The sequence below is a fragment of the Anarrhichthys ocellatus genome, unplaced genomic scaffold (assembly GCF_004355925.1).
Source record: "Anarrhichthys ocellatus isolate YVR2014 unplaced genomic scaffold, GSC_Weel_1.0 scaffold40, whole genome shotgun sequence".
In the NCBI taxonomy this organism is placed as follows: domain Eukaryota; kingdom Metazoa; phylum Chordata; class Actinopteri; order Perciformes; family Anarhichadidae; genus Anarrhichthys; species Anarrhichthys ocellatus.
Window position 1 is genome coordinate 4,575,356 of NW_022280070.1, and position 21,945 is coordinate 4,597,300.

General features: G+C 44.9%; 3 protein-coding genes across 6 annotated transcripts; 1 reads left to right on the forward strand and 2 right to left on the reverse strand.

Moving 5' to 3' along the window:
• Nucleotides 1-9: 9 nt before the first annotated feature.
• Nucleotides 10-6,619, reverse strand: cant1a (calcium activated nucleotidase 1a). 3 transcript variants are annotated; one of them, XM_031867888.1, is made up of 5 exons: nt 4,611-6,463; nt 3,924-4,082; nt 1,303-1,971; nt 1,005-1,208; nt 10-915 (listed from the first exon to the last, which is right to left on the reverse strand). In XM_031867888.1, the coding sequence occupies exons 2-5, from the start codon at nt 4,012-4,014 to the stop codon at nt 545-547; spliced, it is 1,335 nt and encodes a 444-aa protein (XP_031723748.1). In that variant the 5' UTR covers nt 4,015-4,082; nt 4,611-6,463; the 3' UTR covers nt 10-544. The 3 variants fall into 3 exon arrangements, with proteins under 3 accessions (XP_031723748.1, XP_031723751.1, XP_031723750.1); XM_031867891.1 differs by lacking the exons at nt 3,924-4,082; nt 4,611-6,463 and adding an exon at nt 6,490-6,619; XM_031867890.1 differs by lacking the exon at nt 3,924-4,082 and having other exon boundaries at nt 4,611-6,462.
• Nucleotides 3,344-21,795, forward strand: tmc6a (transmembrane channel-like 6a). Of its 2 annotated transcripts, none has more exons than XM_031867886.1 (18): nt 3,344-3,374; nt 15,394-15,656; nt 15,737-15,886; nt 15,965-16,073; nt 16,151-16,238; nt 16,328-16,591; nt 16,674-16,882; nt 16,971-17,115; nt 17,559-17,702; nt 18,077-18,234; nt 18,780-18,870; nt 19,264-19,361; nt 19,459-19,554; nt 19,636-19,711; nt 19,792-19,925; nt 20,599-20,775; nt 20,972-21,050; nt 21,715-21,795. In XM_031867886.1, exons 2-18 carry the CDS (start codon nt 15,398-15,400, stop codon nt 21,793-21,795), a joined length of 2,358 nt encoding a protein of 785 aa, XP_031723746.1. In that variant the 5' UTR covers nt 3,344-3,374; nt 15,394-15,397. The 2 variants fall into 2 exon arrangements, with proteins under 2 accessions (XP_031723746.1, XP_031723745.1); XM_031867885.1 differs by lacking the exon at nt 3,344-3,374 and adding an exon at nt 14,767-14,989.
• syngr2a (synaptogyrin 2a) lies at nt 11,124-14,115 on the reverse strand. Its single transcript, XM_031867892.1, has 4 exons — nt 13,903-14,115; nt 12,725-12,962; nt 12,451-12,587; nt 11,124-12,357 (listed from the first exon to the last, which is right to left on the reverse strand). The coding sequence occupies exons 1-4, from the start codon at nt 13,999-14,001 to the stop codon at nt 12,151-12,153; spliced, it is 681 nt and encodes a 226-aa protein (XP_031723752.1). The 5' UTR covers nt 14,002-14,115; the 3' UTR covers nt 11,124-12,150.
• Nucleotides 21,796-21,945: the final 150 nt, after the last annotated feature.

A 21,945-nucleotide genomic window follows, 5' to 3' on the forward strand; every position in this document is an offset into this window, starting at 1 on the left:
CAGATGATAGGAATCAAGTTATTTTACTCAGTCATCCCACCCCAAAACAATCATACAATTCATGTTCCCCCAAAAAGTCCTTCAAATAATGTCGATGAAGAATAAAAACCTTTTTTTTGTTATTTCAATGAAAATAGCATGTTTGGTGTGTACAGAATGATGTTTAACATGGAGCAGAAGAAACCGGTTGAGAGTGTACACTATGTGCATGAACATGTATGCTTTAGGAAAAGAAATTACAGTCTGATAAATCAAACGTTTGTACATTCATCATAAGAAAGGCTACAGTACTGTTCGAGGGCCACATTTGTCCCGGGAAGGAGACGATCGGCGGACCTGCTGGCATTGTTTGTGTTCACTGGCAACAGGAACCCTACTTTACAGTCTCAGCCTGTTGTTCTTCTACTTGTACTGAAGACGATCCTTTAAAAAAAAGGTTGGATTTGTGTCTCAACGAGGAAGCAGCGAGTGCAGTAACTTCAACAGTGACTGGATTGTAAACAAAATAGAACAGTGCAGTGGCCTCGAGAGCGAGTCCCTCAGTTTATATGAACTCCAGGCCCTCGTATTTCACATCCCCGATCTTGGTTTCGGGCAACAGGATGCGTCCGTCTAGCGTGAAGGCCATGATGTACGTCGCAATCTTTTCGCCGTCTTCCTCGGATTTGAGAGCCAGAATGATCTGGTCGCCTGTATTCGGGACAAACTTGAAGGAGGAGAATCCGTGTGTGGGGTTAAGCGGACCCACTCGACTCACAACGATGTCCCTGAAATCCGACGAGCAGCTGAGGGCGAGGTTCGCGCCGCGGCTCTCGTCCGCCTTCTCCTCGTAGCGCTCCTTGCTGGCGCGGCGAGGGAGGAAAAACCAGCGCTGCAGGGCGTCGCTCCACGCCGCCGACTCGTGGATGAGATACCCTGCGGAGATTTAGGAGAATACAGATAAGCAAAAAAGAACGAAAAAAAAGGAAGCAACATGCGAGCGGGAGCAGATTTAGACCCCTCACCTGGAGGCTCTATCCCTGCAGCAGCCTTGAGAGAGTCGTACGTGGGAACCCAGTTCTCATGTAGTACGTCCCCTCTGAAACCCACTACTTTCACCCACTCTGGGTTGTTATTGACGAACTCGCCCGCGATGGTGGTCCACTCCTTCCCCAGACCGCCGACGTACAGGTGCTTGTCCTTCACTGCCAGCCACTCGGCTTTGAACCCTGTCGGGAGAATAGCAATTTAACCACGTACAAATACACCAATGGAAATACTCCAGTAGAATATTAACATGTGTGAGAGGCGAGTGATGCTGACCTTTGGCGACGCTGCCGTCGCCGTCGGGTAAGATGACCCAGGGCACGATCTTGTCCCCATCGATGTGGTAGACCACGCCCGTCCTGTCGTCGACGCTGTAGAGCTTCCCATTGAACACCACCAGCTCAGACAGCTCCATGCCCCTTCCCTTCTCCGACAGGTGGCTTTCCAGCACCACCCTGTCGGCGTCCCACTCCACTGCCACCGTGTCCCCACTCTGGGACACCAACAGGTGGCCCCGCCGCATGTAGCTGAACCATGTCAGCTCCTTGTCACTACGAGACCTGGTGTCCAGGTCGGCGATGACTCCGATGCGGTAGCGGTTGCCCTGCGGCGTGCGCTCGGGCACGCTGAGAGGGTAGGTGTCGTTGTAGCGGAAATCGGACTGCTGGGTGTCGCCGCGACTGGCCCTCCAACCGTGCGAGTCGTGGGAGCGGGAGCGCAAGCCCGAGGTCAGGTGCATGAAGAGCAGCAGAAACAGCGACAGGAAGAAGACCACCACCACGATGGGCTTCAATTTGAGGCGAAAACGAGGGTCAGTGGTGTTGGCCATGGACGCCAACATGGGGAGGCCTCCGACGGAGATGCGCAGACTGTTCATAGGGTCATTGTGCTCCAGCGGAGTGAAGCCTGGGGGAGCAGGCATGGAGGACGGAGGCCCGGGGTGACCTAAACAAAAAGAAAGAGACGGTTTGTCCACTTAAAAACAAAAAACAGGGCAGAACGAGGGTTAAACGATTGATGGATTACAGCTTCTTCTTGTGTTCTAGATTATATCTAAGGTCCCAACATAGATATAAAAGTCAGCTAGACTACAGCGATACTGTCAACATATTTACCTGACCCACTTCATCATGCTGTTTTTAGATATATTGTGTTATGTCTCCACTTATCTTCCTGAAACATGAAAACATTTTCTCTCTTCTCTCCCCGCTGTGTCTCTCTTCTCTCCCTCTGTGTGTGTTTATTTATTTTCCCTTATCTGTGTGAATGATTGAGCTTTGTCTCGTGTGTGTTTTGTTCTCTTTCCAGGTCTCCATGGAGGAAACGAGGTCCTCCGGCTCAGGGGTCTCACCCGTTTGTTACAATCTACCACACCAACTAAAGCTAAAGATTCTCTAATTTACGCTTCACTGTGACTTTAAAGTCAGACGATGTCACTTTTGTTCAACAGCAGCCGCCGCGGTCCCAAGTGACAGGAAATCCTTAAACAATGGCAACAGTGTAGAAGAGTCATTAAGTCAGCAAACCGGCACAGTGACGTCTGTAGTAGAGCAATACCTACTGTAGCTAACATTAGCTACCCAAACTACTGGTTATACCAGACTAAGGAGTGTATTACCTTGAGCAGAGGTGTGTTATATCTCCTATGAATTCAAAGAATTTAATTTGCAGAAGAAAGAATATGATTTTAATATGGTAATTTGTACTCATATACAAGTCACCATTCAGGTTATACAAGATCATTTTTACCAGTAACAGGCCAACAATTAAACTGTATAGATACAGCTGGCAGGAAAAAGTAGTAACACCTGATTTGCCCTGTGAGAAAGTACCAAAACTAAAGACCCAATGGGCAGAGAGGGTTGTCTGGTAACCGCAAGGTTGGCGGTTCGATCCTTAGCTGCTACGTGTCCTGTGCTGAAGTGTCCCCGAGCAAGACACTGAACCCCTAACTGCTCCCCGGGCGCTTCTCAGCTGCCCACTGCTCCCAATAAGCCATGGATGGGTTAAATGCAGAAGTCAAATTTCATATATATGACAATAAAGTGACTTGTCATTTGATTAAAGTTAATCTCACATTAGACTCACATACTCTCTCCATCAACAGACTCTGTTGGCCGATCAACTCTGTATTCCCGCTGGCAGGCAGATCATTCATTAAAAGCCTGTTAGTATAAATGGTGGTACAGCTCCCACGAGTGACTGGATTCAACGTTAAACATTAATGAACAAGAAGCAGGAAGTGGCCCCGGGTTGTGGGTTGGGTGGCTATTGAGTGGCCACCATGTCAACGTGGAAGTCGGGAGGAGCCCAGTTAGTGACAGACGGGAGAAGGCCTCTGTGAACAGGTAAATCAGGAAACACGCAGCCGGCTCCTGCATCATTCCGATCATCAATTCTTCATTCGAGTAATCGATCAAGCTATATTCTCTAAAGTCATTTCGACACTTTACAGACCAAACAGGTCATTTAAAAGCTAAACAGATGAATCGATAATGAAAACAATAGTTAGTTGCAGCCCTAAATAATATGAAATCTCGCTTTTTCCCTTTGTGGGCTGTTGAAAGCTCAAATTATAAGTCAACTTACGGGTAAGAGTCCAGTACAGAGTCCAATATTTGATGTTTCTAGGTTTTTAAATGCACAAACTTGCAGGTTTTCTTTGTCTTACATTACAGTATAATGGTTATCTTTGAGTTTTGGACATCACACGTGACAAACCCAGCCAAACTATGCCAACGCTTCTCAAAGGAAAGTAGCAAGCAGCACTAAGTAAGTCCCGAAATCTAGAGAGAAAGTCGCCAAGAAGGCAACAGTGACAGCACCGTCCCCTTCAGGCCTCGACCCCAAAACGAGCAGAAAGAACGTAAACAAAGAACATGGCTATTGTTACTCACAGCTGTCAAGCCAGCAGCTTGTGGAAGACTCCAGTGACGAGCAATGAATGCATGGGCAGAATACGAGCAGACAGGCAGCCCGTCCAATCATTCAGACTGAAATGATTGGACAGGCTTACGACTGTCCTGCGACAGTCACAGATACTGGATTTTAATAATCTGAAGAGGAATCAATAAGGAGAATAATCATTAGTTGCAGCCCTAGTTCAGTTAAACCAGTTCATCCTCATTTAAATGTGCATAAGTGATAAAAGGGAAAGTTGAGAAGGTCTCAAAAGTCATATTTCAAAACACAGGAAACTTTATTTCCTAATACTTATATTTGATTATTGATAAAACACCCAACAAACTAATGAGACCGTGTCCGTCCACCAGGCTCTGTAGAGCAGTAAACGTTTACTCCCAAACCAGCTCCAGGGACCTCTAGACCTCGACACTCCTGCGGCCTAAATATGGCGCAGGAGCTGAAAGACTCTTTCATGAGAGGGCCCCCCTCCCCCTGAGCCGAACAGCAGTCCATTATGGCAGAAACATCAGGGCCCGCACTCTGAGGAGAGCAAACTAGATCCTCTCTGGAGCACACCGACAAGTGGCTGATGTTCGTTAAGTTTACGGGATGTTTTTGGATTCTCATTTTGCCCCCCCCAAAAAAATCCCCTTTCCTTTCCTTTCCTTTCCTTTCCTTACCCCTTCGTTTCCTCCGGCCAGAACGCTGACCCTGAGCCATCAGACCGTCCTCACCGTCCTCAAACGAGAGCTCCCGCAATCTGTGCTGAGCGCTTGCCGCTCGCAGATTATTTGCAGTGCAACCATGACTAAGGATTATTTACGATGCTCGTGAACTGTAACTAGACTCTGAGGATAATGTGCGAGTCCAAAGGGGCAAAGCAACACCATTCATCAAGTGTTCATTCATAATAGCAACTAAGAGCCAGGCCACCAGGGGATAGGGAATAAAAAAGGTGGGAAGACGAGAATCCTGTATACCTTTGGAATTTAAAAAGAATAGTATTTGATACACAATGGAGGTTTTTCTGTGATGTGATCAGTACTGGGACTGGAATGAGGCCAGAGATCAGCGTGATAACACCAGCAGTACTCGTTCAACATGGACGCTATGACCCTTCTGAGCTTTGGTCCAGAAACATGTTAGGAGTCCGAGAAGTTAATTATTAATTAACAAGCAACTCCTGAGCGTCTCGAAGTAACTCTCAAAAGGTTTTTGAAGAGTTCAAATTCATGAAAGGACATCATTCACAAATGAAGGGTATGGGACATATGACAATATGCATAACGGGCATACGGACTCAAACTATACAGTTCGTATGAGGTCGCTGTCTCTTTAATATCCCTGGTTGCATTGCACCATTGTGGGCAATATTAAAAGTCAGTGGGCAATATACTTCAATGTTTGATTCACAGGATTATTGCATCAATTTGATACAAATTCTTCTAATTCACCAGATGAGCCACATCTGGTTATTTTTGTCTCTCGATTTAGTTTTCAAAAGGTTTGTTATACCATTATATTTAATATAAACACTGCTACCTAAAATTATATATGCTCTGATAATGTTATCCATATCACTAACCGGTCGTTTACTCAATCTATCAATTGGTCAATAAAATAGTGAAAAATGACCAAGGTCCAAGGTGACATCCTCAAAATATTTGTTTTGTTCAACCAGCAGATACACCAATGCATAACACAGTAAGTAATATATTAATAGTCTTATATTAATGATTAATGAATTATCAAAACTGTTATTTTTCAGTTGACCAACTTATCAATTACTCCACTAATTGTTCCAGCTCTAGTGTGAATTAGTGAACATGTAACTTCGGAGCGTCTCAGAGTGGTTTTTAAGGTCATTTTGCACAACAGCGTGGCAGCATTAGCTGTTGTCCTGGTCCTGACCTGTCCTGGTCCTATCCTGTCCTGGTCCGGACCTAAGCCCCTCTCAAACGTAAAGCTGCTGGTTCCCTGATGTAAAAGAGTGAGTATCTCTGCTCTGTGCCGCCATAAAGGACGACATCTGGGGAGGTGGGCTTCAAAGGAACCAGATCAAGGACCCAGAGGGTGTGCGTTCAATCCATAAATAGTTCACTTATTGACAGACTCCCAAGACCTCTGCATGTCAGGGCGCACACAAACAGATGTGCACTGACCTACGGTCTTGATTTTAGGTGGTTTCAACCAATAAAAAGACACCGTATGACACATAGATCTACTACAGTGACATTTGAGTATTTATTATTTAGTTTGCAGACCAACTGGGACCATCTCAGAGTCCCCAAGTGGACCTGGGACACTTTACTGTCTGCATGCCTTTAATTCATATGCCACTGAGAGCAAAGTAACTGAATACAGGGAGGGTTATGTTATTAAGCATGACAGAGACTGTAGGTCTCCCTCTCCTCTTTCACACACACACACACACACACCAACACATCTCATCTGCATGTGTGTGTGTGTGTTAGCTCGTCCTGCCAGCAGCGCAGAGGTTAACGCAGATGCCATCACAAATGGCTGCGTTCAGGAGCGACGTGAAACCTTCTCACTCACCGCAGACGTTAGATGTTCCGCTCACAGTCCGCCGGCGGTTGGAGCTCAAATGTCATCGTTTTATCGCTTCCTACTTCGGCTCCTTTTCCTCCGCTCCCCGTTCACCAGACAGCCGCTCATTACTTCCTGTATCTGCTGATGACGACGGCAGCAGCGTGCACCGCTTGCGCGCGGTGGATGGAAGAGGGATTGCCGAGCTGCTGCGTTCAGTTGCTGTCGGAAATTTGAAAACTACTCCATTCCATTGAGATAGAGAACATACTCGTCCTGCATGGATTACATTATAACAGTGGCTGGCCGTCAGGGCCTGCAATGCCTTCTCTGCTGGCCTAAACAGAATCACAAATTTATAGCTATTTTATAATTTAATATTTTTTCTTAAATACACTACATGTATTATAATTTATAAAAATATTTTCCCCATTATCTTATTTTCTCATTGCACAGCTCCTGTCTTCCTCAGTTGCTCTGCTTCCAGTGCAGCTTGTTTTAAGTAGAGCTTTTATCCAATCAGATTTCACCTCTGTGTCTCTAGGTAAGAACAGAGGCCCGAGGCCTGCAGACTCTCAAGTGAATCCCTTTGCAGTTTAAGTGAATGGGGACGAGGTTGTTGATTGTCATAGTCTTCAACCAATCAGATCTTTAGTTTGACATGTTGGGCGTATTCTTTGACGTGCCAGAGCCTGCTAGCTGGTCTACAACTACGTCAGCATTAGGTGCAGCTCAGTTTTCAGGAGCAGCGCTGCAGTGAGGTGCAGGTGCACTGTGATTGGTCAGTGGGCGAGCACGTGACTATCGTGAAACGAACTTAACTTGCCAGCAGAGCTTAGTTGGAGGAGTAAGAGTTCAAATTGAAAGATATGGAAGAAATTATAACATCTTTAGGGTTTTGCTTGGTGTAGATTATTTATTTTTTTACCTAGCTTTCTTATTTTTTCTTATTAATATCACCTCGACGAGCCCTTTTCTCCTCGTTTGTGAAGCTTTTAGTTGTTTTGGTTTTGTATAACTTTAATGTGTATCTCACCAGTTGTTGATGTTCTCTGTTACTGTGTTTTAAGTTGTTTAACTTATCAAAACTGTCAAATACGCTTTTATGGAAGACTTTCACATATGCAAGAAGCCAATGTACATTGCTTTTTTACCTAGCTCCTAAACCCGACCAACATGTCCTCTGCAGAGGAGGCAGCGCCTGAAGATCTAGGGGGAGGCTCACCCATATCCCTGGCAGAGGCCGCTGAGGTAGTCAAAAAGCTCCTTGGTGGCAAGGCGCCGGGGGTGGATGAGATCCGCCCTGAGATGCTGAAAGCGCTGGACATAGTTGGGCTGTCCTGGCTGACACGCCTCTTCAATGTCGCATGGGGGTCGGGATCAGTGCCCATGGACTGGCAGACTGGGGTGGTGGTTCCCATTTTCAAAAAGGGGGACCGGAGAGTGTGCTCGAATTACCGGGGTATCACACTACTCAGCCTCCCGGGGAAGGCTTATGCCAGGGTGCTGGAAAGGAGGCTCCGACCGTTTGTCGAACCTCAGATACAAGAGGAGCAATGCGGATTCCGTCCCGGCCGTGGAACAGTGGACCAGCTCTTTACCCTTGCAAGACTACTGGAGGGGTTCTGGGAGTTTGCCCAACCAGTCTACATGTGCTTGGTGGACTTGGAGAAGGCTTTCGACCGGGTCCCTCGGGGGTTCTTGTGGGGGGTGCTGCGGGAGTATGGGGTGCCGGACCCGTTACAACGGGCGATTCGGTCTCTGTACGACTGCAGTAGGAGCTGTGTCCGCATTCTCGGCAATAAGTCAGACACGTTCCCGGTGGGTGTTGGCCTCCGCCAGGGCTGCCCTTTGTCTCCGGTCCTGTTCGTGACTTTCATGGACAGGATATCTAGGCGCAGCCTGGGGGTGGAGAACGTCAGGTTCGGGGGTCTCGGGATCGCCTCTCTGCTGTTTGCAGATGATGTGGTCCTGTTAGCCTCCTCGGATCGTGACCTCCAGCATTCACTGGGGCGGTTTGCAGCCGAGTGTGAAGCGGCGGGGATGAGAGTTAGCACCTCCAAATCTGAGGCCATGGTGCTCTGCCGGAAACCGGTGGATTGCTCCCTCCAGGTGGGGACGGAGTGCCTACCTCAAGCGAAGGAGTTCAAGTATCTCGGGGTCTTGTTCACAAGTGAGGGTAAGATGGAGCGGGAGATCGACAGGCCGATTGGTGCGGCTGCAGCAGTGAAGCAGGCGCTGCACCGGACCGTCTTGGTGAAGAGGGAGCTGAGCCGGAAGGCAAAGCTCTCAATTTACCACTCGGTCTACGTTCCTACCCTCACCTATGGTCACGAACTCTGGGTCTCACCGAAAGGACAAGGTCGCGGCTACAAGCGGCCGAAATGAGCTTCCTCCGTAGGGTGGCCGGGCTCAGCCTTAGAGATAGGGTAAGGAGCTCGGTCATCAGGAGGGAGCTTGGAGTCGAGCCGCTACTCCTTTGCGTCGAAAGGAGTCAGCTGAGGTGGTTCGGGCATCTAATTAGGATGCCTCCTGGACGCCTCCCACTGGAGGTTTTCCAGGCACGTCCAACTGGGAAGAGACCCCGAGGAAGACCCAGAACACGCTGGAGGGATTACATCTCCCAGCTGGCCTGGGAACGCCTCGGGATCCCCCAGAATGAGCTGGAACATGTTGCCTGTGAGAGGGAGGTCTGGGTCAGCCTGCTTGGCCTGCTGCCACCGCGACCCGACCCCGGATAAGCGGAGGAAAATGGATGGATGGATGGATGGATGGATGTTTTTTTAAACACTCAATGGCTGAATAAGGAGGAGAAACGGATTTAGTGGCGGAGTTACTGACAATGCCTTTCTCAAAAAAGAAGAACATTTCAGGAAAAGCTGGACATCGTAAGAAATGGTCAGTTAACCCCACAGCTGGCAGCCCTGACTCAGCCAGGATTCGTATGAACGGTACAGTATTTCTTGCTGACAGCGTCGGAGAAGCGTTGCACATTTTATGGCTGGGAATGCGTTTCATTTTAAGTGAGCTCTTGGTGTTTGGAGCTACACTACGCTAACCTGAGGACACCATAGCATTTGAAAACTTTTGGAGAGACTCAAGTGGATCTACAACTCAACGAACACGTTCGCGGGGAAACCGCTCCACAACCGCGGCCTGGCGTGCGGTCTGCGCAGGCGGAGGTGGGATCCCGGCCCCGCTGCAAACCTGCCGCAGCAGACCGGCGAAATACAACTGGGGAGGCTCGACTGTCATTGGTGTCCATGAATCGAGAAGGACTTCTTACTGGAACTGAAACGATGTACTGGGATTATACTCTTTAAATTTCGGTAAATGACAAACTGCGTTTTTTTTTTTTTTTTTTACATAGTAACGTTACTACTGTTCATTTGTCTATCGTGTCGTTTTTATGAATAATATTTGAATGGCTCGTGCTCTTGTGTGGTGGAATGCGTGGATCCGCTGCAGGTTTGCTGGATTGATGCTTCATAATGAGGTTATTAGGAGGTAATTGAACTGTAGTAGGACAGCACTGAAGGCCCAGGTATAAAATCCACGGCCCGCCACTGCATTATAGACATGTGGAAATGTAATTATAGTAACCGAGTTATCTCTATTTTGAAGTGGCTGTGATGTGTTTGTCTGAAGTAGACATGCTGAACAGAAAAAATTATATACATATAATAATAATAATAAATGAAATAAATAAATAATAAAAAACACTAAATAACTTTAAAACCTTACCACACAACTTCTTTTTTTTTTAAATTGTTGATATTATAAAATGTGGCTTTACATGGTCATGTATATACAACATAATATGTATTTACCTGAAACTAAATCAAGGAGGATAACTTGAAATGTATTCATACATTTCATATTACCACAGTGAGGATGCATACGATTTTTAAAAGATTATCCCTAAATCTGCACTAGATGCAAAAGCATAGAAGGAACATTTATGCACCATAAACTGGAAAATATGAATGCTTTCACCAAATAGATACTGAGTTTAATAGTAATCCATGCATGGTATAGTTACTAATTATGATTTATTACTTTAGCAAAAAAATTTACTTTGTCATGATGGAAGGAAATGTCTTCTTTATATTTTGAAATCTTTCATATATGACAAGTTTTTTTCACATGTGGAGGGGTGTGTAAGGGACATTCCTGATCAATCACAGAGTAATCATGTTAACTCCTCCTATGCTTGAGCTGATCATGTATACTTTGACCTACCTGGCCCGATTGCCTAAACTAAAGAACAGTTGCCGACCTGGAAGTCATCAGAAGATGATAAGGCGAATGAACCCTTTGTCTTTTGAACAAAGACATTAAAGATACTAAATACAAGAAGCAACCAGAGAGGGGTGACCAACCACACCCTCGTCCTGTGTACCGTGAGCATTAAAAGTGTGACAATGACGGAAGAGATTTTTGTCTTGTTCCTCGACGTCAGCGTGGGATTACCAAATTGCCACAACAGGATACTGATTGTTAGGTATTTGAATGCGTTTCTGTAAAATACACATCGTCTTTACACAATCACTACTCAAATATTTGCCAAGGGAGCACAGCTCTGCACAGACTCCGGTTCCCTCATGAGAGGACACAAATTTACGAGCTGACTCAAGAGGATTCAAAATTAGTTCAAACTGTTTTTATTTGGCAAACCCCGTGTGATACAGAATACTGTACAAAGGCAAACAGGGGGAAATCATTGTGAAGCCGTCGAGCAGTGAAACTGCGACACGTGCAAAAAGGTACAACTACAGTGTGAGAGAAGCAAGAGCATGTAAAGTAGAACACATGGGTTGATTGTCATGCACCTGGACTAGAGGACTAAGAAAGATAATAAATATATCAATTTACCACAACATCCCTGAAGTCCTGAAACCAAATGATGGCTGATTTAGATCTTTAAAAAGAACTGAGTGAACTCAAGGAAAGCACATTCAACTTCTACAGAGGTAGCTGATACAAATCAATGGGTTTGGCTACCTTCAAATAAAAACAAAACACCCTTAAATACCAATACTAACTCTGGCAGAATTGATTTAAAAAAATTAAATTAACAATCTTAGATCAGATATGTAAAGAAATTAAGTGCATAAAAGCCATTTTCAGTGGTTGATTATGAGAGGAACATTACAGTAGTTATAGAGAGCACATTGTCATTGCACCCGCTGATTAAATAACATGGGTTTGTCAAAGAAATATGAATTTACCGAACTGTATCACTAAATTATTGTTGTTGAACTGCCGTATATGAATCTGACAGTAATAAAAAAACACTTATGTACTTAACAGTAACATATTCAAATGCATGTTGTTGATTTGTGCTTTGATATTAACAGCTGGCACTCAGGATAAACAAAAAAAGGGCGTAAAAATAACTTCAGTTGGTTCGATACAAAGGCACGTTCATCCTTTCTCTTACCATGACAATCTCCTTAACCACAAAACAAATATACATATTTCCAGAGTTCACCTGCTCGGTGTGGCACAACACAGCAAAACAGCCACCACACAACTAAGAGCACATCAGTGCAGCCAAAATATATGCAAATGCGTTTCTGCAGGAAGTAAATGGGAGTGCAGAGTTGTAAATGAATTCGTTGGCACACGTTTATGTAAAAAAAGGCAAACTCCCCCCCGGTTCGGACTTCAATAAGCTGGAGGCTGGTACTCTCCCGGCTGCTCCTGGTTGGGAGAGTAAGGCGACTGCTGGTAGCCCGTCGGGCCACTGCTGCTGCCGGCGTACGGAGCGGGCGGGTACGGAGTACCGTGGTCGTTGGCCGGGTCTCTGTACTCCTGGTCAAAGTCGTTGACGCCTTCGCGGTACCTTCCGAAAGCAAAGTAGCACAACAGACCCTGTTGAGAGACGTTAAAGAGTTAGAAAGTGGAGCTATGTGAGAATTGCGTGTGTGTCATCCTCTGGTTTTGTTAAGTCAAAAGCTGGCTCACCCAAGTGACGATGGAGAAGAAGGAGAAGGCCACAACGGCTCGGGCAGCATCCCCGACGACCACGGACACGTCGGCGGTTTTGGACCACTGGTTGGCCAGGACGCAGAAGCAGATGAACCACAGGAACGTCCAAGCCCCTGTGAAGATAGACAGTCAGGAACCAGATGAAATATGGTGACAGATTTAACCTCAACTAGGCTGCACTTCCTGTTTTGGGGGCACGGTTCCTGCATTCTAGAAGGAGCTGCTGCGTGCAGGTAAACACGACTCTCACCTGAGAACACCAAATCTCCTATGACAATACATTTTCTCTCTTTGGCGTTGCTGATCTGTGGGAAGTAGGCGTCCAGTATGAGGAAGACGACACAAGCCAGGAAGGCCAGGACTCCGATCCCGACCCCGTAGCTGCAGGCGCTGTCATTGCTGTTGAACATGCATTTGGTGTCTTGTTCCTTCAACGGGTTGACGTAGCCTTCTGCCGTGATGGTCGCAAAGACCACGATGGAGAATACCTGCAGAGAGAGCGAGAGGAGGGACACACGGGGTTAAAGTGGGGAAGAAAATGCATGTTTCAGGTGGAGCAGCCGAGTGATTCTCATCACATGATTCACATTACGAGAACGCTTTAAACGCCATAAAAGAACATCTGATTAAAACATCTGTCAAGGCCGTTTCAAGCCGTTGGTGCAGTTCAGGGTCCCTCCTCACACCCTGGGATACTGAGCTGCTTTACTTCTTGTTGACTTAACACAATGAAGACAAAGCCTTCACTGTCAGGGCTCTTGAATATGAAAAGACTTGAAGAGATAAGAGCTTTCAAACCACACCTTTTAAAAATAACCTTTTAGCGTAAATTATTTATTATTTCTATTGCTTTATCTGTTTTGTTTTGCACTCTGTAAATGTGATATAGGCTACATAGACATATAGTATTATTATCAGCTTTGCAAGAGTAAGTTTTCACCACAACAACTTAATATAATTGACCTACATTGTTACGCATTTTAAAACAGCCGTGTAGTAAAGTGTGACGCCAACAGGTGACGTCTGCACACGTTTAAATTACTCTTTATCGACGACATCTTCTGAGAGTTTTAACTCGCCCTGGACCACCAATCAGAGCCGTGTGCAACACTGTTGCCAAACAAACCGTCCGTCATCAGTTGGTAATCTGTCAGTTGGTAAGGTGACACGGCACTGGACATGCTAAGCTAACATGAGCTAATATCAACAAGTGCTCCAGAAAACACATCAAATTTACACTTTTTTGTAACTATCTTTAAGATTTCAACCTAACGCGCATCACGTGTCCGGTGTCGGCAGCTCATTCAGCCAAGAAGTCGGCATCGCTGACCAACTTGTGTCGCTGCTGGCAGCTCACATATGTTACCACAAACTCAACGTGACAGTCGAGCTAACTTTCCATGCTAACGTTTCCGTGGAGTCACTCACCCAGCTCAGGCACCGCAAAATGGTTTGAGGCTGTTTTGAAAAATTGACCAAATCAAAAGCCCCGCCAGCCAGCGAGGCCCCGTAAGCACTGCCCTGCATTTTTTTTGTCACCCCCAAAAATGCCTCTATAAACGACTTAAAGACGAGCTGGAGAAGTCTCTCCCTGTCAAAGTTTGGGACAGTTTCGTTTTGTCAAAAAAAAAAAACAGCTTCCTGAAAACTTTTTCAAAGACCGCCCCTGCTCTGGTGTGTTCAAGTGCTCCTCGGAAAATGCGACTATAACCTATAACCTAAAAAGAAAAATGTAAATGGCCCGTGTTGTTGTTTTTTTGTAACTCTAGGAGGCAGTAGTGACACATTGCAGGGCTGTTAGTTTTACAAGGAGCAAAGGTTCATATCGTTTGATTATAAACGTCGTAGGAACAGCACAGCTATGAGATTCAACACAAGAACCTAACAATAAAACCATACAGATTGAAAACGAGTGCTCACTTCTAACTGTAGGCCTACTAGTAGTTTTTCCAATTTTGTTAATTTAAGATAGTTTGACAAATGTAACGTAGTGTTGCAGTTCTTCAATGTGACCACTGGAGGGCAGTGAACACTCATTGTTTGAAATTAACGCAGGTCATCACCTCCACTTTTCATCAAAAGAGACACAATACCATGTTTATACTTCCCATTAGTATTAAATATTAAATACCTGTATAATTTATATTTGTTTATTTGCTACGTCCCCATGACCCACAACGCATGTCAGCTATGTTTAACTGATTGCACCTCATCAGCTGCCACCACATCTTGGCACCAAAGGCAAATTAGGCACAGCTGTGTGCTGCCAGAGAGCCAGAGAGCAAGAGAGAGAGAGAGAGAGAGCGAGCGAGCGAGCGAGAGGAAGTATGATGTGTATAGACAAGCATAGACTGTTACAATGTCAGTGATAACACACTGTTCTGTGGTTGACTGCTGGTGAAGACTGAGCTGCTGGGAGCTGTGTTTGCGCCGTACAGAGATCATCAAGGACCATGGCATACAGTGTCAACATTTGTGAAATTGATTCTGGTTCTGAGTCGGAGTCTGACTTTGAGTGAGTCCTCTTTCAAGACTTTATTTGAGCGTTGCTTTACTTTTTAGTTGTTTAGTGAACTTTGTACCTGATTGCCATTTCCTCTGCATCTTTCTGCTCGGCTGGGCTAATGCACTTTCATTTTGTCTTGTCTTGTAGCTGTTACCTTGTTACTTTTATCAAATTATGTTACTAATAAACTAAATTGTAGTTTTATTTTCTATTCCGTCTTTACACAAGCCATTTTGGTTTTGAGTCCATGCTCTGAACATTTCCAGTGCTTTCCTAGCCATAGCTTTCAATGATTTTAGATCAAAGCATCTTTTGTCTGTGTTTACTGTTATTTTTACATACATGCCACTGTACTGATGGTGCTCGGGCCAAATCCTTTGGGTCTCTGGGTCATTATGGCTACTCTCCCTTAGGAACATGGGAGAAAGCGAACCAGGTCAGAGCTCCTTCCCGCTCTTTGGAGAGCCAGCTGCCAGCACCCAGAGGTGTCCTGAAACCCTACAGATGGACGTTTTTAGGGAATGTACTGGCACCAATACAGAACGTCTGCCATTTCCTGCAAGTGGTCATGCGAGCGGCGAGACGCGCGACAGGCAGCAGATGAACCCTCTGCAGAGGCATCGCTGGTCGGCTGCTACCTTAAAGGTCCTCTGCGCAATGCCCAGTCGCACTGCTGGTGAGATGAACCCTTCCTCTAATTATATATCGACACTGTTCATGTAGACATGTAAACTGACTGTTGTTCTGTCCACACAGTGATGAGAAGCCCTGCAGTAATTCCACGGCGCGGCAGAGAATCATCTCAGCTCCACCGACAGCAGACCTCCTCCTGTGGTTCTTCTCACCCCTCCAGAACAATCCCAGAGGACGTTGAACAGGCAGATATGGAGGAAGTCGGCACTGAAGGTGAACAGGAAATGCCTCTCCGAACTCGCCTCTGAACGTGTCAATAAATTGGTTTGTTTTCTAAATTTTGGTTCACAGGAAACAAGAAGCGGCAGCTGATGCTCGACCTCCGAGGCCTCTCGGTGAGTGAGGGCATGCGCAAGCTGCGAGCCACGCCGCTCAGCCTGGCCGATAAGATGGACGTCAGGTACGTGTGGCACTGACGACACTTAATGTCCTAGGAAATAAAGCACTGTGGTGACTGTCCGGCCCATCTGTTATCAGGCGACTTGCTTTCAGTGACCTAGCTGAGAGTTCACTCATCGGCGGAAATATAGCATGCTACAGTCGTCTAAGCGTGTGCATATCTAGGGTGAGTACACACTGTGTGCTACACGAGGTAGAAACCACTTTTGTTTGTGTGTATGAGTCCTTCACTCGTTGAGGTTTTTCTCCCCTCAGACTTGGCGTCATTGCCTGTTCAGCTGCCTCCCCGTCCTCACCTCCCTCCAGTTGTGGCATTCACCCATGAAGAGACTGAGCGGGCGTTTCGGGACCGGCGTGCTTTCCTACTTCCTGTTCCTCCGAACCCTCCTGCTCTTTAACCTCCTCCTCTTCGTCATCTTCGGCCTGTTCCTGGTCTTCCCTCAAGCCGTCAACCCTCCTCCTCTTCCTCGCGGCTCTAATCTCGACACTTTCACGGGCCTTGAGCTTCTCGCCGGAACGGTATACGATGCATCACGGCAGCACATGCATGAGAATGTCTGCGTGGCGCTCTCTTGAATCAAGTCTCTGTTACGTCTTGCAGGGTTACATCTCTCAGAGTGTGATGTTTTACGGCTACTACACCAACACCATCCTCAAAACTTGCCGGGCTGCTAACTCCACTGCTGAATCACCGGATATGCCAGTCTGTGATACCGACGGGCCCCAGACTGTGCCATACAGCATACCTGCAGCCTACTTCTTTACCATCGCCATCGCCTTCTTCATTATCTGCATCATCCTCGTGTACAGGTTCGACAATAAGTCAACTCCTTACACGTGAACACTTGCTTTAATCCATCTGCGTTGTGTATTTCATGGCTATGTTGTTCTCCTGCAGCATGTCCAAGTCCTTCGGGAGCAGTTTTCAAGTCCTCAAGTCGAATGGAAACCTGGCCGTCAAAGTTCTCTGCTCCTGGGACTTTAAAGTCACCAGGGAGACGTCTGTCAAACTGCAGTCTGAGAAAATCAGCACTCAGCTCAAAGTATGCAATCTGTTGTATGCAATCCGTTGCACTCACTAAAGTGTGAAACTCATTTTTAATATAATAAACTGATATTAGAAACCAAGACGATGATTCCACATTTCCTTTCCAAACAGAAGCATCGGGGTGAGTCATGTCAAACGTGATCAAACTGGCTACGCTTACTTCTTGCTTCTCAGCAAATTTCATCATTAAGTTCAATGTGACATGTTTGGTCACACGATCTCAGCTTTTGCAGAACTGGTTTACACACAGGAAGCTTTTGATGATGCTTTGTCAGAACCCGATGTGACTGTTTTAACTGCGGGTCCCTTGGCATTCGCAAAGAGGCTAAAGAATGCCATTTTCTTACGAAGGAGGGATTTTCAAATATCCAAATATATTTTGAACATCTTTAACGATCCTGGCTTGACCCTTACAAACTGCTGCTTTTTCCCCAACAGGAGCTGCTGTCTGAGATGATCCGCGGAGAAGATAAAAAGAGCTGCAAGCACCGACTCTGCCGCCTGATGGTGCACCTGATGGCGTGGGCTATATCTCTGGCCAGCATCTGTCTGGGTGCCATGGCGGTCCACTATCTGTCAGAGGTTAGAGGGAACTGCGCAACAACAGCTATGCAGCCAGACATGACAGACTTTATGCAGATAAAGCTCTAATAAAGAAGCACTTTCCCACCGCTGTTTATTTACTTCTCCTTTTACTTTCCTGGAAGATGTTTAACACCTGTTTTTTTTTTTTTTTTTGTCTGCCTGCTGCATGCTTTACAAAACTGCCATGCATGAGAACCGCCAAAAAACGTATCCTGATTGAGTATGTTTAACATCGTGGCTCCCAAACTTTTTCCATCTTCGGAGAAATCCTGCGACCCATTCTCACATGCCAACTTGAATCAACTGGTGAAAATACTGAGGAAACTCGTAATAGTTCTATTTCAATTCAATTCCATTCCATTCCTTCACAGGCTGCCATTAAGCAGAGTCTCTTCAAAGACGATGAGCTGCTGCTCTTGTCTGCAGTGGTGTCCGGCTTTAACCTTTTACTCCCCGGCCTCTTCAACCTGTGTGCTTGGATAGAGAACCATGACTCACCCAGTGTTCGCGTCTATGTCTCCATCTTCAGGTAAGAAGAAGAAGAACTGTAAGCACAAAACAAAATGCACAATCAACCACCACAGAGAGAAGTCACGCGGAGCCATGCAAAGCAAAGCTAGACTTGTCGAGCATAATTAAGCATACAACGTTATTTCTTACTGATAAATATAACTGTAATAGTTACACTATGTTTCGGTAAATACTATATACATTTCCTCTTCAATAAACACTCTTGTCTTCTCTTTTCTGGCATTTAAGTTAGAAAGAAAATAAGGAGCACATACAAAAGTGTGAAACCATTTCATCAACAATGAGATGAAGTAAAAAACATAAATCACAACAATCTTAACTCTACCATATAATTTGCTCAGTCGTTTGAATCTGGAGCGTCCAACGCTTTATATTAAATATGGAAGCTTCAATTGCAGCCACATTGGTTTCACTCTATGAAGTCTTATTGTAGCGGGAGAATATTCATGTAACATGGACTTTAATTATAGTGACGCTGTGTGCCATTTTTCTCAAATGGACATTGTTGTTGTCGTCTTTTTTTTTTTTTTTTTTTGTTTTTGGGAATTTGTTGTTGAAGGTCAGCATTGTTGGAGTGCTGTGTTTCCGCTGGATGGGGAGGATTGCTGTGGAACCAGAAAGTCGTGGTTTACAGGTCAACACACTTCCTTGTACTGTATTTAAAGTTCCCTTGAAGTGATGCTGATTTGTGCCATGTTCTGCATTCCTAAAGTCCAGTACATTTCTCAGGTCTTACAAAACAAAAACAAAAAAAAACACTTCTCTCCATTTTTTTCAGGTTTTCATTATGATATCGGCTACATTTGACTAAAGCAACAATAAATACAATGTTGTGCGTTTTGTTTATGAATATTATAATATTAAATATTTTGGTTCAAAATTCAATTTGGTTACCATTACTAATATTTAGGATGCATATTTTTTATTGCAGCTTTACCCCCTTACGGGCAGCCCTGATTAGGACACACTAAGTGTTTGGTTGTGAGCTAACTATCCCTAATATGATCAATGCTTCTGTCGTCCTCAGTGTTGGGAGAGCTTTGTGGGGCAAGAACTGTATCGCTTGCTCTTGATGGACTTTGTCTTCACAGTGCTTTACACTTTTTTGGGAGAGTTCCTGTGGAGGCAAGTTGGCGCTTTACCCACAAATCGTGTAACTTGATTAACTCTTGTTTGCTGTTGATAAAACCATTCACTGAACGCTGAGCGTCTTCCTCCGTAGGCTCTTTTCTAAGAGAATTCTGAAAAGGAAGAGGAAGCCAGTGTTTGACATTGCTCGTAATGTGCTGGAACTCATATATGGACAAACCCTTACTTGGTAATTACACCACATCCTCAAAACCCTCCACATATCTAACAAAAACAAAAAGTGAACACATTAATTAATGGTTCTTCCCAGGCTCGGGGTGCTGTTTGCGCCACTGCTTCCTGCGGTCCAGATCATAAAACTGTTTGTGTTATTTTACATGAAGAAGGTTGGTACACGAGGTCTTGCTTCATCGTCGTACACACACTCATTTGCGTGAACTTCAAATGCTTCCTTTTTTCTTTCCAGAGCAGTCTAATGCTCAACTGTCAGGCATCCAGAAAGCCCTGGAGGGCCAGTCAGATGACAACACTGTTCATCTGTCTTTTGTGCTTCCCCTCGTTTCTTGGAGCTGCTGTGTCTATCACTTACATCATTTGGACGTAAGTGCACCATACCTTACTTGTACTGTATGTTCCAGTTACAATTTCAGGGTGTTTCCGTCCGAGTCCCACACGTTTCACCAGATATTATACCATATGGCTGGGGATGTATACTGTGTGCTGTTATTGTCGCAAAGACAGGAAACAACAATTATTTTAAACTACTAGCGAGTGTTTGTTTAGCCTAGCTAATTCCTTTGTGCCATAGACATCCGTTGTTGTCAGAAACGCATCAATTGGCCTCACGGTCGCACTGGGTGACATGTTCGTTCAATAATGTGTATTAATCTACAGCTGAAAGTAGTCCCCAACAAATGCAGAATTTATTCTTGTTAGAATAATATTTGCTTAAAACTACAGTGCAAAGCTGTTATAATGATAATAATAATGACTTTACTTTAATTTCTAAAAATGAATGAATATTTCTGACCCATTTTTTAAAGGGTTAGTTTAACATTTTGGGTGAGAGGATTGATACCACTCATCTATGGTAACGTCAAAGTATTCCTTTAAAAAAAGCATGTCTTCAGTAGAAATGAATGGGCTTGGGAAAGTATCGCATGATGGATAAACCTGGCTAACCTCAGCTTTAAAGCCAGTGAAAAAAAGTGCTATTGCCCAAAAACTGTCAACCTGCGCACATCTTCAAAGTCCATCTGTCTGATGTCCTCAGGATTAAACCCTCGTCCAGGTGCGGCCCATTCAGGAATCTCACCACGATGTTTCAGTCGGGGCAGCTGTGGGCCCAGGAGCTGGAGAACGCACACCCGATCCTGTCTCGGCTCAGCTGGGCCTACAACGCTCTGCTGGAGAACCCGCTGTTCTTATTCCTCGCCTCTGGAGTCTTTCTGTAAGTGGTGACATGATGACGTTATCATTCATATGGTTTGTTTATTTCTATTATCTGACCTTATTATCAAATGTTGTGTATTGTTCTGGTTATTCTGTTAACAAAGTGTCTGCCTTCCAGACATATTCATTGTAACTGTGTCTGAATGTTTATGGTCTTTACATTTGTTTCCCTCTTATGCTTTCTATTTTTTCAGATTGGTGATATATTTTCACACTCAAGTTGTTGATGGGCAAAGGAGAATCATCATTCGGTTGGAAAAGCAAATTGAAAATGTACGCGTAATCAAACAAGAGTCTACGCAGCCATGCTGGCGGCCCTGTGAGGCTGCACTTATAGGCTTTGACCCCAATGCTAACGTTACGTCCAAATGCTAACATGCTCACAATGACAATGCTGATGTTTAGCATCTGTAGTGTTTGAAATATTCACCATCCATCGCAGAGTAGCTCATCCAGTGGATTTACAACTGAGGCTGATGGGAATGTCATTAGTTTTACAAGTATTTGGTAAAAACTACGTTGGACACATTCAAATCTTGACCCGATGATGGCGCCAGAGGAAAAATTAAGGGATACCATAATAATTACAATTCATCCTGAGAGGGACAAATGTTAATCCAAATTGTAGATTGATGCTATAGGCATATCAATGACTTTCTGGTGGCGCTAGAGGAAAAATAGTCATTTTTTGGGCGCCAGGCGTACCAAATTCCACAGCCATCCATCCAATAGTTGTCAAGACAGTCATAAAAAAATGTCAACAAAGTCAGGGCATCACCAAAGTCAGTAGGATTCAGCGTCTGGGTACCATGAATGTCTGTACCAAATGTCATGGGAATCCATCAAATAGTTGTTTTGACATTTGCTAGAATGTCTAAAACGTATGCTGATATTGATCTTAATGTGTCTGGTGTTTATCTCCTCTTGTGTTGTACAGGAGAGTAAAGACAAAAAGTTCCTCATCACCAATCTGCAAGCCATTTATGAGCGGAGTAGTCTGGTTTCCCCTCACAGATAAGGTGGGTAGTCTCCATACTGTAACCTCTTTGTGTTTGGAACACAACTTCTTTGTTTACTCAGTTTTTAAATGACCTCATTTATAATCTGAAAAGGCATTTCTGTGTGGACACTGTCATATGAAAAGTTTTTGTCTTTATTTCCTACCCCC

Coding starts and splice junctions, on each gene's coding strand:
- cant1a (XM_031867888.1), bottom strand. CDS start 4,014: ATGATTGGACGGGCTGCCTGTCTGCTCGTATTCTGCCCATGCATTCAT. Junction 1,972..3,923: donor AAGCTGCTGGCTTGACAGCT/GTGAGTAACAAT, acceptor CTTTTTGTTTAG/GTCACCCCGGGCCTCCGTCC. Junction 1,209..1,302: donor CGACGGCAGCGTCGCCAAAG/GTCAGCATCACT, acceptor TTCTCCCGACAG/GGTTCAAAGCCGAGTGGCTG.
- syngr2a (XM_031867892.1), bottom strand. CDS start 14,001: ATGCAGGGCAGTGCTTACGGGGCCTCGCTGGCTGGCGGGGCTTTTGAT. Junction 12,588..12,724: donor AGGAGATTTGGTGTTCTCAG/GTGAGAGTCGTG, acceptor CTATCTTCACAG/GGGCTTGGACGTTCCTGTGG. Junction 12,358..12,450: donor TCTTCTCCATCGTCACTTGG/GTGAGCCAGCTT, acceptor GTCTCTCAACAG/GGTCTGTTGTGCTACTTTGC.
- tmc6a (XM_031867885.1), top strand. CDS start 14,928: ATGGCATACAGTGTCAACATTTGTGAAATTGATTCTGGTTCTGAGTCG. Junction 16,883..16,970: donor TGCATCATCCTCGTGTACAG/GTTCGACAATAA, acceptor GTTCTCCTGCAG/CATGTCCAAGTCCTTCGGGA. Junction 17,116..17,558: donor AAATCAGCACTCAGCTCAAA/GTATGCAATCTG, acceptor TTTCCCCAACAG/GAGCTGCTGTCTGAGATGAT.